At 50.3% G+C, this 17,497-nt stretch overlaps 1 protein-coding gene across 1 annotated transcript in view; it reads right to left on the minus strand.

Moving 5' to 3' along the window:
* ZNRF1 (zinc and ring finger 1) overlaps positions 1–15,267 on the minus strand; it is a 51,156-nt gene extending 35,889 nt beyond the window's left edge. Inside the window, exon 1 of the mRNA XM_087971771.1 lies at positions 14,181–15,267. Coding sequence (XP_087827897.1) covers positions 14,181–14,736 — 556 coding nt within the window. The 5' untranslated portion in view covers positions 14,737–15,267. The remainder of the gene's footprint in view (positions 1–14,180) is intronic.
* Between the last annotated feature and the right edge of the window lie 2,230 nt (positions 15,268–17,497).

The following is a 17,497-nucleotide window of genomic DNA, read 5'->3' on the forward strand; positions in this document are numbered from 1 at the left end:
AACATTTCTTTTCAATAAACCAGACCTTGTAAGCCCTCTACATACAATTATTCGTTTAGCAACCGTTTAAAGTCACAATGGCAGGGCCAGCAACCCTTAGGACTGTCACAGCGACCTCACCATCACGTAATCAAAATCCAGGCACAACCTGCATGGTCAGGTAGCCCTTGACTTACAACCACAGTTGAGCCCAAAATTTATGTTGCGAAGCCAGACAGTTGTGCATTGAATTTTGCCTCATTTTGTGACCTTTCTTACAACCATTGTTGAGTGAATCATGACAGCTGCTTAAGTTGATTACAATTCAGGGTCTTCAACCTTGGCAACTTTAAGACTTGTGGACTTCAACTCCCAGAGTTCCTCAGCCAGCTGGCTGAGGAACTCTGGGAGTTGAAGTCCACAAGTCTTAAAGTTGCCAAGGTTGGAGACCCCTGGATTACATGATTGTGAAGTGAATCAGGTTTCTCCATCGACTTTGCTCATCAGAAGGTTGCAAAAGGGAATCATGTGACCCCGGGACACTTCAACCGTCATAAAAGTGAATCGGCTGCCAACTGTCTGAATTTTGATCAGTGTGGAAAAATGGTCGTAAGTCACTTTTTCCAGTGAGGTTGTAACTTTGAAAGGTCATTAAATGAACTGTTGTAGGTTGAGGAGCACCTGTATTTACCACGATTGCAGCATTCCGGAGTCATGTGATGGCCATTTATGACCTTCCCAGCCAGCCTCAGACAAGTACAGTCAATGGGGGATTCGCTTCACGACCCTGTGATTCACTCAATAACTGCAGTGATTCGCTTAACATTGATGGCAAAAAAAATGGCATTTTGTGCATATTTAACAACCACTTTGCTTCACAACAGAAGTTTGGGTCCCAATGATGGTTGTTTAAGTCAAGAATCAGCTGTCCATAAAATTCAAAAGTTTTGCTAACTTGTTGATGGGCGTTACTGCCTTTATAACCAAATCTTCTCTTTCCGTAACCAACAACTTTATTTCTACTTTTCTTCCAACAGTCCATGTGGGGCTACCAAATGAGCTCATCACCGTTGGCTGCCTCAGTGCCAACCTAGCTGCTTTCACAGGCCAGCCTCTGAATTTGCCTGTCTGTCTTTGCATGAACAATGGCGCTTTTCAACCATGAGGCAGAGTTCTTCCATGGCCTCAAATGTCCCTTTAGCCGCTGCGTATGCTGATAAGAGTTTTTTTCATAATATGATTTTACTGAGTTGGAAAAAAAACCAAGAGTAAAATTAATGCAAATTAAAATAAAGATGGAAAAAAGAAAAGAGAAAGCTGAAGTGAAAAGAAGGTAAAATTAAAATAGAAAAGAACAAAACAAGATATAATGAAGTGGCTTCTGAATGTCTTTACAGCAGTTCTAAGCACTATTGTAGATTTACCCCTTTCTCTAGAGTTATATTATGATTCTTTTCTTTCTATCTAGTCATCAAAACCATAAATCATAATACGTTCATTTTTCCTGTTTTATGTAAAAAATATTTGCCTTCTTATATAAAAAGCCCTTAGGGGATTTCCAGTCAGCAATAAGCATGGATGTTGCCTTTTCTCTAATCAAGAGAGATCTACCATCACTAGAGTGACTTTGGTCTAGTAGAGAAAGCACCAGGCTAGAATCCAGGAGACGGTGAATTCTAGTTTCACCTTGGGCATGAAAGCTGACTGGGTGACTATGGGCCAGTCCCACTCTCTCAACGCAATCCACCTCATAGGCTAATATTGTGGGGAAAAGTGTACTAGGTATGTTGGCCGCCTTGAATTATTCGTAAAAATAATAAAGGCTGGAACTATCTAAATAAATTATGATTGCCAACCATGACGGTATTGCCAAATCTTTCCATCACTGTGCATAATCCCTCTGGCAAGTGAGGGTGAAGGTTCATTCTCCGAGCTTGTGGGTTGGTTTCTGAACATTTCGTTACCAGGCTAGGTGACATCTTCAGTGGAAGTTAGGGAATGTAAATGTTGGTGTTCTTCTGCTTGTAAGGGCTTCGTGTGGTCAGTAGGTCTTGTGATGGGTAGGTCACATCAGGTGTGACATGATGACAACTTGTGATGGGTCTTGTGATGGATGGGTCATGTCAGTTGAGGGTCATTGAAGTGCTGGTTAGGGGAGGTTGCCTGGGTTGGTTGAGGGCTGGTGCCGTTGCTGGTTGGCTGTGCAGTTGATCAAGTTGGTAGCCTAAGTGATCCCTTCTGACGTTAGGATTCTATATGATGGGTGAAAACTACAACCAACTTCATTCTTCCAAATCCCAGGCAGCTGAGATAGAACCACCAATGTAATCCTGGTTATCTGAATTTGCAAGGCTTGCACATTAAGAGTTTCTCTCGAACTGAATTTAACTAACCCTAACCCTAACCCTAATGGCTACACGGGCGCACCACTGTTTGATTCCTAGCAATGGTGTTTTGACTTCCCCATCTAGCCTACAGGTCCCATCCCATCTCCAAGCCAAACATTCTTGTTTTCTGTAAAGAACTATAAAGAGGTATGCAAGACTAAAGGCTATTTTCTTATCTATTTAAAACCAGGCCAGAGCTATATTTAGCCCCTAAGTTCAGAAGGTCAGCCAGGTGCTACCAACCTGTACCAAACACCAGGAACACATTTTCTCCTGTGGTTCTGCACTCAATGTTTTATTTTATTTATTTAATCACATTTATATAGCCATCCATCTGGCCAAAGGCAACTCTGGGTGGCCGACAAAATACATAAACCAGGAACCCTGAAGAAGTGTCTTCTCCTTCTTACCAAAGGCTGTTTCCAATTTAACCAACAAGCACAGAATATTGTTGGCTTTGAATGCATTGGTTCAATAGGGTAGGGTAGATGTTTGTGGGGATGGTCTTTAAAAAAAAAAAAAGAAGCATTGTACCTTATGACACCCTGAAAAGAAAAGCAAACCAAAGAAACACACCCACCCCAAGTCCCTTGTGGGGGATAAAAAAAGAAACAGAAAAACGACTGTTTCCTTATTGTTGCTTATTCCTCTGTTGCTTATTCCTTGTCAACACTGCGAGGCTTGCAAGGAAAAGGTCTTTGGCTCCCAGGGAAAGGTCTTGGCACAAGTGGAAGGGCTGCTCAAGAATTCCCAGCAAGAGGTTCCTGAAGCCCACAAATGTCAAGGGGCTGTTGTTGTGTAAGAGCACTGGATGCTGCGCCAGAGAAGCACATGTGTCATATCCACACAAAAAATATGGAAGAAAACAAGCAAAGCTCAGAGAGGACAGAGGACACCTTGTGTCCACAAGAGCCTGAAGACCTGGCTTTGCTGGTGACCTGGTGACCAAATTGGGGGGGGGGGCTGTTACCTGCTGGAGGTGGATGCTGGATTGATGGCACTCTCGCCCTCCCTTGCACTCAACTCTTCCATCTTTTGTTATCATATGTTAGCGTACATATTCTCATTGCCATTCTCTTTGTTATTGTTTATTTTATTGCTCTGTTATTTTACTTTGGCTCTATTTACGCTCCTTTCGTTCTATTCCTTTTCGTTATTGAAAGCTGCCTCCGCGGCAGCAAATAAATTCAACAGACGAATAATCTTCTCCAACCCAAAGGATGCAACCAGACCAAGAAGGCAGAGCAGCTGGGAGCCTCTGCACAGCCAACCTCACTAAAAACAAGCTGAAATCACACCTGTCTCAACTTCCGCCTTAGTAATAACACCAAACCTTTGGGAGACACTTTGGGCGGGCTTATAAATAACAACCTGCCAGAGTTCAAGGGAGTAAGAGATTTCTGTGGAAGCTTAGCATAATTTGGGGTTTCTATCCCTCTGGCCCCGAAGGGCTAAGATTACGTATGCGTAGGCTGCTAGATATGAATTTGCAGGCTACTTTTACTGGCAGGAGGGAGGGCGTTCTTGAGGGGGTCGCCATAACCACCAAGTCTGTAGTTCCTTAAGCAGCTAAAAAGAAGGAAAACAAATATGCGAAGCCCTTTTGGTCCAAGCCTGGGCTTTAAAAGTGCTCAAGCCCAGCCCAGCCCAGGAGGCAACCAGTGGGGCTGGGATCTTGACTTTCTGACTATATCTTAGTCTGGAGCAGGGGTGTCAAACTTGAGGCCCACGGGCTGGATCTGGCATGGGGTGTTTAGATCTGGCCCAGGGGGCTGCCCTGGAAACAGTGAAGGACTGGCCCACGGTGCCTCTGCCAGTTAAAATGGAGCTTGTGAGGGTCGCCTGTGGCCCCTCCCAGGCTCCGTTTTTGCTGGCGGAGGGCTGTAGGAGGCCATCGCAGATGAAAACGGAGCCCAGGAGGGCCGTGCATGGCCCTCACGAGCTCCATTTTCGCTGGCAGAGTGCTAGCAAAACAAACTGCTAGCAAAAGGGGGCTTTGATCACACGAGTGACGTCGAGCTGGTCATGCCCACTCTGGTCACATGAGTGACGTCAAGCTGGTCATGCCCACTCTGGCCACGTCCCCCCCCAGCCCCCTGAGGTCAAACACAACCCTGATGCGGCCCGCAATGAAATCGAGTTTCATACCCCTGCTCTGGAGGGTCTCATCTAAGTTTCCAGAGAAGGAAGGAATTAAACCAACATTAGGGGAGCTCATAACCAGATTCATGGAGGCTAACCTGGCCAAAGGCCACATACAATTTTGCTTGCTGTTTAATTGCAAAATGAAGCCTTTTTCCCACACTGCCTTATTCTTTAAGAACCTACAGACAAGCGCCTGTGCAAGATAAGCATTATTATCAAGGAGTTCTGATCACTTGTGCTGTGACCTTCACAGGCCTTTTTCACTTCCCCTTGGAGAAAAATAAGTCCGCTCCCGAAGAAGACATCTAGAGGGTTGCCACGCAGGGAGTGTGTGCCAAGCAGGCAAAGCTCCAGCTGTTCAGAGAAATGGAGGCTGATGGAATGTATTAATTGCATGATTAACCTAATTATCTGGACACTGAAGACATGGATTTTTAATTAGTACTACCAGAGTCACCATCACAGTGTCAAGGGACGAAGGCACCACATCAGTAACCAATAATTTTGCAAACCAAACAGGATTTACCGTTGGAGGTTAGCTTGAAGAACATTAGCCTCAAAATGCATCAATCAATATTGAAGCGGTGCATCATTCTGAGTCAAAGTTATGGTAGCAATGCTGCGCCTGTGTAGGTGGGAGTAAGTGAAACACAAAGTAGACAGGAGAAGCAGCTGGAACAAAATTCAAAATTCCAGAAGACAAACCACCTCTTCAGCATGGTAGGTAAAACTGAAGTCAAGGAGGCTTGAAGAATTGCTAACTGGGTTTATTTGTACAAATCCATCCAAAACGTTTTATAAAATTGATCTGAAAATGCAATCAACTGAATTAGAAGTGTTAGAAATGTAAACATCCATATTGGTTTGTCAGTGTAGACTTATGACTTGGGTTAAGATGGAAATCCTAGTGAATTGGACAAAAAAACGGTTTTGCAACCTGTGCAAAAGATTTTTATATCTACTGGTTTGCCTTAGTTTGATGTGAAAGCTCACTTCAGTGCACTGTATCTTCAAAGCTAAACTGAATATAACTGGCATGAAATACCCTATCACATTACACAATATACACATGAACACAGTACACACACAAATATGCACACAAGATGTCTACTCCATCTAAGTAAAAAGGAAAGCTGAGCAAAATCAAAATACAGAAATCCCTACAAGGAATTGGGCGTTGGTTCTTACCTGATACGCCCTTCTCGGCGAGCCGCGAGGAGCATCCAGAGACTGGGATGTGCTTCTGAGTCCTCTTCTTGCAGGCTGAGCTTTAGATGAGGAAACGCTCCGCCCCCTCACGTGGTATCGCGCAGCGTCTCCCCAGTTTTTTGCGATAACGAGAAGAGAGGTTATTAATTCTATCTAATCTACTATTGGCTCCTTGGCTGAAGCAAGATTCCCCACCAGACGGAGAAATTAGGGTGGGCTGGATGCTCCTCGCGGCTCGCCGAGAAGGGGCGTATCAGGTAAGAACCAACGCCCATTCTCCTCGAGCCGCTCGGAGCATCCAGAGACTGGGACATACCAAAGCTGGGCTGTCCTACGGGTGGGACTCCGTCTGGCCCGAAGGCCCCTCCGGATCACTGATGACCCTCTGTAAGACCCGTCGGCCAAAAGAGGCCTCCGCTGAGGCGTACGTATCTATTTTATAATGTCTGATAAACGGGGACGGAGAGGCCCAGGTGGCTGCCCGACAAATGTCAGCGATGGGGGCTTGCGTGGCCCAGGCCGCCGAGGTGGCTGCACTTCTGGTGGAATGGGCGGTTATTCCACCCGGAGCGGGCAGAGAATGGGAAAGGTAGCACCTCGCAATAGTAGCCCTGATCCAGCGACTGATGGTGGAAGGAGAAACCTTAAGCCCCAGTGACCTGGGTTGAAAGGATAGGAAGAGGGATTCCGACCTTCGCATGGGTTGAGTGCGCTTAATATATATACGCAAGGCCCTTCTAACATCTAGGGTGTGCCAGAGGACCTCCCTGCCCCTGGAGGGCCTAGGGCAAAAATTTGGTAGAACCAGTTCCTGTGACCTATGGAAGGGAGAGTTAACTTTGGGTAGGAATGTGGGGTCAGGACGAAGGACCACCCGATCAGCGTGGAATACACATAGATCGCTCCTAACTGACAAAGCTGCTATTTCCGAAACTCGACGAGCAGAAGTAATAGCTACTAGAAAAACTACCTTAAAGGTGAGAAACTGAAGGGATGAGTCTCTCAAGGGTTCGAACGGGGAACGTGTGAGAGAAACGAGGACCTTGTTGAGGTCCCATGTGGGGAACCTGTGAACAGTGGGAGGGCACAGGTTGGTGGCGCCCCTAAGGAAAGATCTAATTCGGGGGTGATGAGAAAGGGAACCGTAGTTATCACAGGAGACCACGGTTGAGAGGGCAGAAACTTGTCGTCTCAGGGTGTTAGGTGCGAGCCCTTTACGGAGGCCTTCCTGAAGAAAATCTAGGATCTGAGCCACTGAGGGAGAGAGGGGATCAATCTGAGACCCGCTACACCACTTGCAGAACCCCTTCCAAGTGGCATCGTAAATTCGTGTAGTGGAAGGTCGCCTAGCGGCCAAAATAGTGTCGATGACTTGACTCGAGAGATTCTCACTAGTCAGACGGATCCGCTCAACCTCCAGACGGCTAACTGGAGCCATTGAGGCTCCGGATGCAGAAGGGGCCCCTGAGAGAGGGAGACCCTGTCCGGGGGGATCCTCCATGGGGGCGCTACCGATAAATTGCGGAGATCCGCAAACCACGGTCGCCTGGGCCAATAGGGAGCCACCAGGAGAAGGTCTGCCCTCTCCTGAAGAAGTTTCTGTATTACTCTGGGAACTAACGGGAGCGGAGGGAAGGCATATAGTAGCCCTGGGGGCCATGGGCAGCGCAGAGCATTGTGATTCTCCGACCGGTGAGATGGATACCGGGAGAAGAACCGTGGAAGCTGAGTGTTGGACGGGGAGGCGAAGAGATCCACCACCGGAAGGCCGAATATTCTGGACGCTTCCTCGAACAGGGATGGATGGAGACGCCATTCTGCCTGGTCCACCGTGGCCCTGCTCAGCCAGTCCGCCTGAGTATTGTCTACTCCGGAGATGTGTTCGGCCTTTAGTGATAGGAGGTTGGATTCTGCCCAGCGGCAAAGGCGCTCGGCTTCCCTCATTAGCTGGATGGACTGGGTGCCTCCTTGCCTGTTGATATGGGCCTTGGCCGTGACGTTGTCCGTGAGAACGAGGACGTGATGTTTGCGGATCTGAGGAAAACTGCGCAGGGCCAGATGGACAGCGTGAAGCTCTAGCCAATTGATGCTGCACCTTTGCTCGGACGGCGACCATCTGCCCTGAGCCGAGAGCGAGTCGAGATGAGCGCCCCAACCGGACAGGCTTGCGTCCGTAGTGACGGTGAGTCGTTGAGGTTCCGCGAAGAGATGGCCTCTGTTGATGGCGGGATTGGTCCACCATAGAAGAGACGTGAGGACCCTTGGAGGGACCCTGACTCTGGCCTTCGAGTTGCTTCTTCCGGATCGTTGGAATGGGAGCAGGAACCACTGGAGGGATCTGCTGTGTAGACGGGCCCAGGGAATAATAGAGATGCATGACACCATTTTGCCCAACAATTTAGAGAGGTCCAGTAAGGCCACCCTCCTTGAACGCCTGATCTGTTTGACCAGGGCCTGAATGCAAGGAACCTCTCCTGGGAGAGGAAAACTCTTTGAGAAACCGAATCAATTATGGCGCCCAAGTGGTTGATTCGGGTGGAAGGGGTAAGTTGGCTCTTTTGCCAATTGACTAGGAACCCGTGTGCCTGTAAGGTGGAGAGAGTGACCCTGGTATCCCTGACTGCCTGGGATTTGGACGGGGATAGAATAAGGATATCGTCCAAGTAGCAGTGGAGGCGGACAGGAACGCTCCTGAGATGAGCCGCCAGAGCCGCCAGGACCTTGGTGAAGGTCCGGGGGGCCGAGGCCAGTCCAAAGGGAAGGGCCACGTATTGATAATGAAGGCTATTGTGACAGAACCTGAGGAATTTGAAATGGGAAGGCCTGATTGGAATATGGAGGTATGCCTCCGAAAGATCTATGGAAGATAACCAGTCTCCCCGCCTGGTGCCTAAAAGAATTGATTGCAAAGTGTGCATTTTGAATCTACGCTGGATAAGGTGACGGTTGAGCCGTTTCAAGTCCAGGATGGCTCTCCAACCCCCAGAGTGTTTGGGCACCACAAAGAGATGGGAGTAAAACCCCTTTCCTCTCTGATCCGGAGGGACAGGTTGAATGGCCTGGATGTCAAGAAGATGATGGATGGCTGCATCCATTAGTGCACGTTTGGAGGGGTCCCTTGAGGAGGGGGAGGGGAAGAAACAATCAGGGGGAGCGGACCTGAACTCCAGGGCGAGGCCAAACCTGATTGTGTCCCTAACCCATGCATCGGAAGTGGATATGTCCCATTGGGCGGCGAAGTGGCTGAGGCGGCCGCCAACGGGGGGGGAGGAAGAGGCTCTACCTTCTGCGGTAGGGCCTTCCTCCCGATCCCCGAAAGGGTCTCTTGTAGCCGCCACCGCGTCTGGATCTGTCGCCCGGGTCCGTGCGGTCCTGGGATCGGAAGGAAGGGGGTCTAGGATATCTGGGCGGGAAGGGGGGTTGGTAGAAGGGGCGTGGAAAGCTCCTCCGAAAGGGCTGAGAGCCCCTGGCCTCCGACCTTCGAAAAAGGGAGGGCAAATACTTTCTCTTACTGCGGCCCTCGACCAGCAGTGGTTCCAAAGCTGGGCCAAACAGTTTATCTCCCGTAATGGGGGCAGTGGCCAGCTTGACCTTATTCTTTACGTCCGCCTGCCAGTGTTTGAGCCATAGCATGCGTCTAGCCGTGACATGCGACGTGATGGCCCTGGAAGAAAATTTTACCGACTGGTAAGTGGCGTCAGCCGAGAACTCGGCTGCAGCCACTAACTTCGCTATATCCTGGTGAGCTCTGAGATTGGAAGCAGGGATGTGGTCCTTGAGCTGACGTAGCCAGCGGATAGAGGACCTCGTGAAAAATGAGGCGGCCGTAGCTGACTTAATGGCCCAGGCGTCAGATAGGTGAGCCCTGCGTAGCGCCTGCTCCGCCCGCCTGTCCTCAGGTTTCAAGGCCTCTAGGGCCTCACTAGGGGTAGAGGAGGAGGCTAGACCCACAATGGGGTCATCGACCTCCGGGATATTCAGGAGGTTAGACAGAGCCGAATCGAGATTAAAGAATCTCTTGTCTTGGCTAGAGGGAGTGGGAGGGGTCCCTGAGGAGGTAAGTTGCTTCGCTACCAGATCAACGAAGATGGGAGGGGAAGGGATGACCTCAGCTTCCACCACTGGTTGGGTGAAAATGGAGTCTTCCGGGCCCTCTGGGACAGGGGGGGTTTCTGCAGCGGGCTGGGAAAGAAGGCCAGAGACATTCTTGGCCTTAAGGAGGAGGGACTTGAACATATGCGGTTTAAACAGCCCCCCAAAGGAGGGTTGGTCGGGAGAAGGGTCCTCGTCCTCCGACATCTCCCCTTCCATGATGTCAGCCTCTAAGAGGGGTTCACTGTAGCGGGAGGATCCCATCCGGGAATCCTCTTCCTCTTCCCTGAAATCCCCAAAGTCCCCTTCCTCCTCCACCTGGGCCCCAATCGGAGGAGGGCTGTCCCTCTGAGAGAGTACCTGATCAACTGGGGGGACCGGTTGTGGAAGGGATCTGATAGATATCGAGTCGTGCTCGGAGGCTCGTGGAGAGAAGCCTGATCTTGTCATGTGTTGTAGTCCCTCTGCTATGCCCTGGCGGATGGCTGATTCCATCCAAGCCCTGATGTGAGGTGGAACCTCGGAGGTAGAGGGTTCATCGTGGCGCAGACCAGCGGCTGTGGGAGTAAAGGTGGCTTCGGGGGTCCGTCTGGTCGGAGGTCCGGGGGTCGGAAGACCCTGAAGCGAACTGCGCCTAGGTAGGGAAGAGGGGTCTGAGGGGAGAGATTGAGCAGAGGTAGAAGGGTTTGGAGGAGGAGGTATTGACGGCTCCGAGCGGGACTCCCTTGAACGCCGGTCAAACTCTTTTTCCAACGCTTTGTGGCGCCTTAAGGCGTCACGTTGGGCGGCCTTGGAAGGTTCCTTGTCCTGTCTAGAGCCCTTAGGTTCCTTGTCCTGCCTGCGCAAGTAGTGGGACTTTGCCTTAGCCTTCAAAGAAGGACGTTTAGAGGGATTGTCGTCTGCCATGTTAGATACAATTACTAGCAAAGGCGGTTGGCTCGCCCAGATCAGGCCTGGATGAGGCCGGGTGAAGGTGAAGCTGGCCCTCTCCCCCTTTTGGAATTTGTTGTGTACAGAGATAACAGTAAGGTATCTAAGAAATATAGTATGTACAGAAAAATAGATACTCTAATTATAATTCTTCCTTATCCTTCTGATTGATTTTTATCTTTATTATGCTTTTGTACCAAAAGTATATACAGGTTATCCGTATATATTTATATATGTACGAAAAAATATTATTGTACAAGACAAAAGTTATTATTATTATAATTATATTTATTTATTTTTTTTTTTTTAATATATTCCTTTTGTATATGTATTAAGTATATATATATATAGATAGATTTTTTTTTTTTTTTTTTTAAACAGTAACCGTAACAGTGAGAACTTCGTATATCTCAGTACAGGCCAATTAGTCAAATAAACACCTGAGGCCTATGGTAGAAGAAGAGCCTCTGGCAGCAGGCCTCCAGACAAGAAAAATAAAACCGGAGGGGGGGGGCTGCAACTTCGCCCCGAAAAACGGGCTGCGGGAGGCCAACAAGTAATACAAGGGCCAGCCAGGTGGAAGAAATGGGCAGCTAAGCTTTGACCCAAGGCCTGGGGCTCCAATTCGCCGCAGCTAAAGAAATTCAAAATGGCGCCCGACCACGATGCGGAGCCAAAATGGCGGCCGCAAGCTGAACCGTCGGGACGCCTTCGGGACGGAAGGGAGGGCTTCGCTGGTCAGCACAGCGCCTAGGGCCCTAGGGGCGATGACCCTCCCGATCGGTGTTTAAGGTGGGGGGGAATCCAGCAGTAAAAGAAAAACGCGTGCCACGAGGCAACGCGGAGGCAGCGAAGCGATCAGATAAGGGTGGGGGGTCGCGCTATCGCGCTGCGAGCCCGCAGCCTTGCCCCAAGGACGGGGAAAATTTTCCCTTAAGTCCAGACCCTTTGCGCAGGAGGAGGAAGGAAAAGCAAACCTTATCAAGACGAGAGGGTTGTAATAGTAAAGAAATGTGCGATCAGCCAAGGAGCTCTCTGAAACACAGCCTGACTCTTCGAGGCTGAGCAAAAGACTGGGGAGACGCTGCGCGATACCACGTGAGGGGGCGGAGCGTTTCCTCATCTAAAGCTCAGCCTGCAAGAAGAGGACTCAGAAGCACATCCCAGTCTCTGGATGCTCCGAGCGGCTCGAGGGAGAAACAAACAATTCAACAGCAGAGCAATTTTACATCGCTAACTTGGGGCAGCCAATGCAATTATTGTAAGATACAGAACTGAAAGTAAAACACAACCTTCGTACTTGAACTGAACAGAGCAGGAAATAAGTTTGAGGGAAAATAAGATGCAGTATCTCAGATTTGCTGATATAATCCAGTGTAATTGAAAAGTTAAATCAATTAAGCAACTATTGAACAGATAAAGGAAGCACAATTGGCCGGCAAAAAGAGCATTATTTCTTTTAACTCCTGCCAAAACTAAGTTATAAATTGCTTTGCTTGGAGATACTGTTTAATTTGAGTATATTTTCCCCCTGCAACCCAACCAATGGAGATTCTTGGCAGCATTTCCAGGCATGCTCTTGGGGGCATCCCCAGTCAATTGCAGAAACTGACTGCCAGAGGCATAAGCTAAAAATCTTATCCCATTCTCTGCCTGAAATAATTTTTCTGTTAACTTCCTCCTAATGAGTTTGCTGGGGAAATCCCCTTCATTTTTCTTCTTCTCAGAAACGAGTATACTACTTCCCGTAAGCCAATGTGATGTTCCGCAGTCTTAACTTTTTTCATTCTCTCACCAGAAAAAAAACCATACTCCCTAAAACTCATAATGTTTTCCATGGGATCTAGGAGAGCCAATCTTACCTAATTCTACATTCTTAAACCAGCTCAATCCAGTCCTTCTCAATCGTGTGGCAATTGTAAGATATCTGAACTTCAACTCCCATAATTCCATTGTAGGACCACAAATGAGAATTCTGAGAGTAGAAATTCACCTGTCCAGAAGGAGACCAAATCAGAGAGAATGACAATGTTTTTATTCAACCCCAACTTACAAAGTAATGGGAAAGATACTTTTGTGTAATCTTTCTGGTTTTAATAACAGCAAAAGTGAGGATGTAGTGCCTTCGAAAGCTGTTCTATTGTGGTTTTGGCTAATGGTAGGAATACAGGGAACTACAATGCAGAAATCTTGAGAATGGATCTGGTTTCTCAGCCCCGTACTAATGGGAAAAAGAAAAGAACCAGGGTCGTAGGAGAGCCATATAGTGATGCTTTTAGATGCATCTAAGCCAGACCTCGGCATTTTATAGCCCCTGACCACATCCAGACATTTGGCTGTCCGGCTCACATGGATTGATGTTATTTTGAAGGTAATTTTTTTTTCAATTTACCTATGTGTGTGCATGCCTACCTACCTTCACAGCCTTATTGGTTTGGCATTCCACAACAGTCCCAGTTTCTGATGTGGCCATCAGAATTAATTGCCTGCCCTTGATCTAAAATCAACAACTAAAGCAAAATTAAGCAAAGAAAGTACGTCCTGGGAGGCTTCAGGCCATGAACTAACTAATCAAACTATTCCAGGTATTTACAAGCAGTTGGCAAGGTTTTTGCACACCTTCTATTTCTACTCCCTGGTTACTCTTTCCCCAGCTGGGAAGAGTAGGGAGCTATTTGGCTAATATTTTAGATGAAGTTTACTCCAATTGCCTACATTCACATATCATACATATCCAGATACACACAACATATCATGCCACTGCCACATTTTAGCCTAGCCTCTGGTTCAAACCTAGCCAGAATGTCGCTTCAAGAGCACAATATTTTCTGAAGAGTTGCACAAGACCCCTGGTTTCATGCACCAGGGAAATAAACAAGGCAAAAACGCTACCCAGCCATTTATGAAGAACAAAGTTGTGTCCGGCTTAGTCCAAATCCAGAGCTCAGGATGCTTTCTTCCTCACTTGCTAAGTAGGAAAGAGAAGACCAATGAAGAAACTGGTTCCCAGAATGAGAAGACAATGAAGAAACTGGTTCCTAGCCCATGGTTTTTGTCTCTGAATACCAGAAGGACCTTTTACAACACACAATTGTTGGCTTCATAAACTGTAATTGGTTACTGTATTTGCCCATTTTCTGGACATGCACAATGTCCTGAAGACTGAAAAAGGTTGGTTTCACCCAACTTTCTTCATCGTGGGCACCCAGAAGCCTGTCCCAGATGAACAGGGACGACCTTGGCACGTGTGAAGGAAGCTACTAGGGCCTTTTAACCCCCACACTACACACCTTGACCAGCAATTTTACCCGGCCTCCTGCGAGGTCAAAGGCTGTTTCTTCCCCACCCGCCTGGCCTTTGGCTCCTGACCCGAACCCAGAACCCTGGCTGGACTTTTAGGCTCCCCAGAGCGCCCCCAAGTCCCGGCCATTCACTCACCGCTGTGTGAACTGAACCACCGGGGTCCGAGGTGCAGAGGTAGTGCATCGGCCAGCGAGGCCCTGGAGCCCAGGTACAGCATCCCGTCTCTGTGGTGACCACCTCCCGTCTCCTGGTAACCGTTGCCATGGCCGTAAGGGGTGGAGTCCGCGCCTGGACCCCGCTCCGAGTCGCCCGAAGCCGCCGCCGCCGTTGCCGTCGAAGCGGCGGTGGTGGCACTGCTAGCCGCCGAGGCCGCCGCCGCGTACAGGCCGAAAGGGACGCTGCCAGCGCCGGCCGGCTCCACGCCGCCCATCCCCACGCCCACGCCGGCCACGGAGCTGACGGAGCGGCTGCGCAGCCCCATCGCCGAGCTCCCGCCGCCGCCGCTTCCCCCGTTGCCGCCCCCGCCGCGGTAATGCCCGAAGTGCGGGGCTCCCCCGGGCGGCGGCGGCGGCGCCCCCACCGCACTGTCGTCGCTGGCCACGCCGGCCAAGGGGCCTCCGCCTCCGCCGCCTCCTCCTCCGCGCGAGCGCCCCGCGGCCGTGGCGCCCGCCGTGCTCTGCTTGCCGCCCATGCCAGCCCGCGAGGAAGCGAGGGCGCCGGGGCCACTAGGCGCTCAGGCCACCTCCGGCGGCGCCGGGCATCGTGCGGCGGCCAGCAACGGCAGCGGCCCCGCTCCCCTTCTTCTCCTCCGCCTCTCCGAGCAGCAGCAGGCGCCGCCGCCGCCGCCGCGCCCCAACGGGCGGCCCGCCGCGCCTCCCGGGCTCATCCACGGCGGGGGGCAGCCGGGGGTCCCGCCCTACGGAAGGAGGAGGAGGAGGAGGAGGAGGAAGAGCGCGGCTCCCCGGGCGCCGCTCCGCATGCGAGCGCCGGGCAGGAGGCGGCGGGGGAGGCGGCGGCGGCCTCCGGGCCAAGCCGAGCGGCCGCGGGGGGAGGAGGAGGAGGAGGCTCGGGCGTCGGTCGGGGGCCGCCTGGCAGGCTCCGCGGCTGGTGCTGCTGGCGCGTCGTCGTCCCCAGCCGGGCTTCCCGAGGGCGCCCGGAGCCCAGACAATAGAGCCGCGCACAGCGCCTGCGCCGCGGCTTCCCCGTCTCCTCCTCTCCGCCCACCCCCACGTCCACCCTCCGCCCGCCTTCGCTGCCGCCTCGGGATGGAGCGAGGCTGAGCGGGAGGGAGGGAGGGAGGCCGCGCCTGTGTCCCCCGCCCGGGCCGGCAGCCAGGCTACTGTGCCCGCAGAGCGCGCTGGCCAGTCCGCCCCGGCCGTTGCCGAGCTTGCCCAGCCGCGGAACCCTGAGGCGGCGTTGGGCCTTTAACCGACGGTCTCCGGCATTGTCCGTTAACGCGGCAGCCTGAAGGTTCTGCAGCCCCGACTTAGAGCTTGCCGAGGGCTGGTGGAAGCCCGGTTGGCCTGGTCACTGCAGGGATGGCACATCCTGGCTTGTGTGGTGGAAACTAGGGTCTGTTTGGGGCTGGAGGGGGGGGGCATGCAGGCCCCTTGGCTTATGGTGGTTTATGGGTTAGCAGGTTGTGCCCTCCAATATGGCCGCAACTTGCTACAGTTCATTCAGGGACCATTCAAAGTTACCAGGGCACTAAAAAAGGGATTTTATTATGACTGTTTTTCACACTTAACATCCCCAGGGTGGCATGATCAAAATTCAGATGCTTGGCAATGGACTCATACTTACGACGGTTGCAGTGTCTGGGGACCATGTGATCCCTTTTGGCAACCTTCGGACAAGCAAAGTCAACGGGGAAGCCAGATTCACTTAACAACTGGGCTACTAATTTAACAATCGCCGTGATTCACTTAACAACTGTGGCAGGGAAGGCTGTAAAATGGGGCAAAATTCGCTGAAATGTTTCACTTAGCGATAACAATTTGGGGCTCAATTGTGGTTGTAAGTCGAGGACTACATACAGCCTCCATTACAGGATGCATCAGATAATAAAGCCTTAATAAAACATGGTGAAAGTTAGTTTTGGACCAAAGATGTATTGAATAACCTTGAAAACAGTTGCGGTTACATTTTTGCCTTTAGCACATTTATGTTCTGCTGCGAAGAACAATATTTCTTCATCTCACTCTTGATTTTATCTTTGCAACAACCTCAGGAGATAAATTTTTGGAGAGGACAAACCATAATTACAAGTGTCACCCACAGTCGGGTTTTCTGCTTCGTAGCTTGTATGATTTATCAATTCCATCAGGATAGCTTACAAACCATAGTGTAAAACTTAGCATGACTTGCCATTTGTAGTTTAATTAAACCATGGTCAGCACATATTTTGATGTGGCACAAAATATAAACCGCCTCTTGTTTCATTTTTTATCATCAGTTAAAATCTCATCTTAAAAATTTTGCTGTCTCCTGATGCATGAATCTTACTGTGATTGAGTGCATATGTTTCCAGAGACAACTGTCAAGGATCCATGGGGGTGGGGGAATGAGAGACAGGCTAAAGAAGCAGATATAATCTATTGGTGCACAAGATTTACTGGCAGGCAGAAACAGAAGAAGAGCCTGCAAAATCTGGAGGTCTTTAAAGAAGAGGCTGTACAGCTACTTGCCTGAAATGGTACAGGGTCCCCTGCTTTAGCAGGGGGTTGGACTAGAACAGGAGTCTCCAACCCTTTAAGCCTGGTGGACTTCAACTCCCAGAATTCCCCAGCCAGCTTTGCTTCTGGGAGTTGAAGTCCGCCAGGCTTAAAGTTGCCAAGGTTAGAGACCCCTGGACTAGAACAGTGGTCGCCAACCAGTGGGCCAGGGATCACTGGTAGTCCGCGAGAAAATTTTGGTGATCCGCAGAGAAATGTCTCCCCAGGCTACGCAGGAACACAAGGCTGTGCCGCCCACATGGACCACGGGAACCCAAGGCTTACGTTGCTTGCATTGCGAACAACACGAGGTAGTGAGGGGAGCGGGGAAAGGGTGGAGAGGGGAACTTGCCCCACTTGCCCAACATGCCTCGCCTGGCCACCGGGCTGCTTCTTTCCGCTTCTTCTGCTTTTGGCTGCACACAAAGAAAGCAGTAAGTCTTTCTTTCTCTCCCCCAAACTCCGCTAGAAATGAGTATTTGGGACCCTGCAAGGCATCCTGTCCCAAGAGGCTGTGCCATTCTGGCGGAGTTTGGGGGAGAGAGAGAAAAACTTCTGCTGCTTCTGCTGTTTTCCTTGCATGAAGCCAAAAGTGTCTCTCTCTCTCTCTCTCTCTCCCCGAGAATGGAGCTAGAGACGGTATCCTGCGATCCCAAATAAAGAATGATCGATCGGTAGGAAAACGACGGGGTGGGGAATTTTCCTGCAGACTTTTTGGGGGATTTTCCCAGGGTCTCT

Source organism: Notechis scutatus, chromosome 9, assembly GCF_049901735.1.
Source record: "Notechis scutatus isolate UNSWTSFEM ecotype Mainland chromosome 9, rNotScu1.2, whole genome shotgun sequence".
Classification (NCBI taxonomy): domain Eukaryota; kingdom Metazoa; phylum Chordata; class Lepidosauria; order Squamata; family Elapidae; genus Notechis; species Notechis scutatus.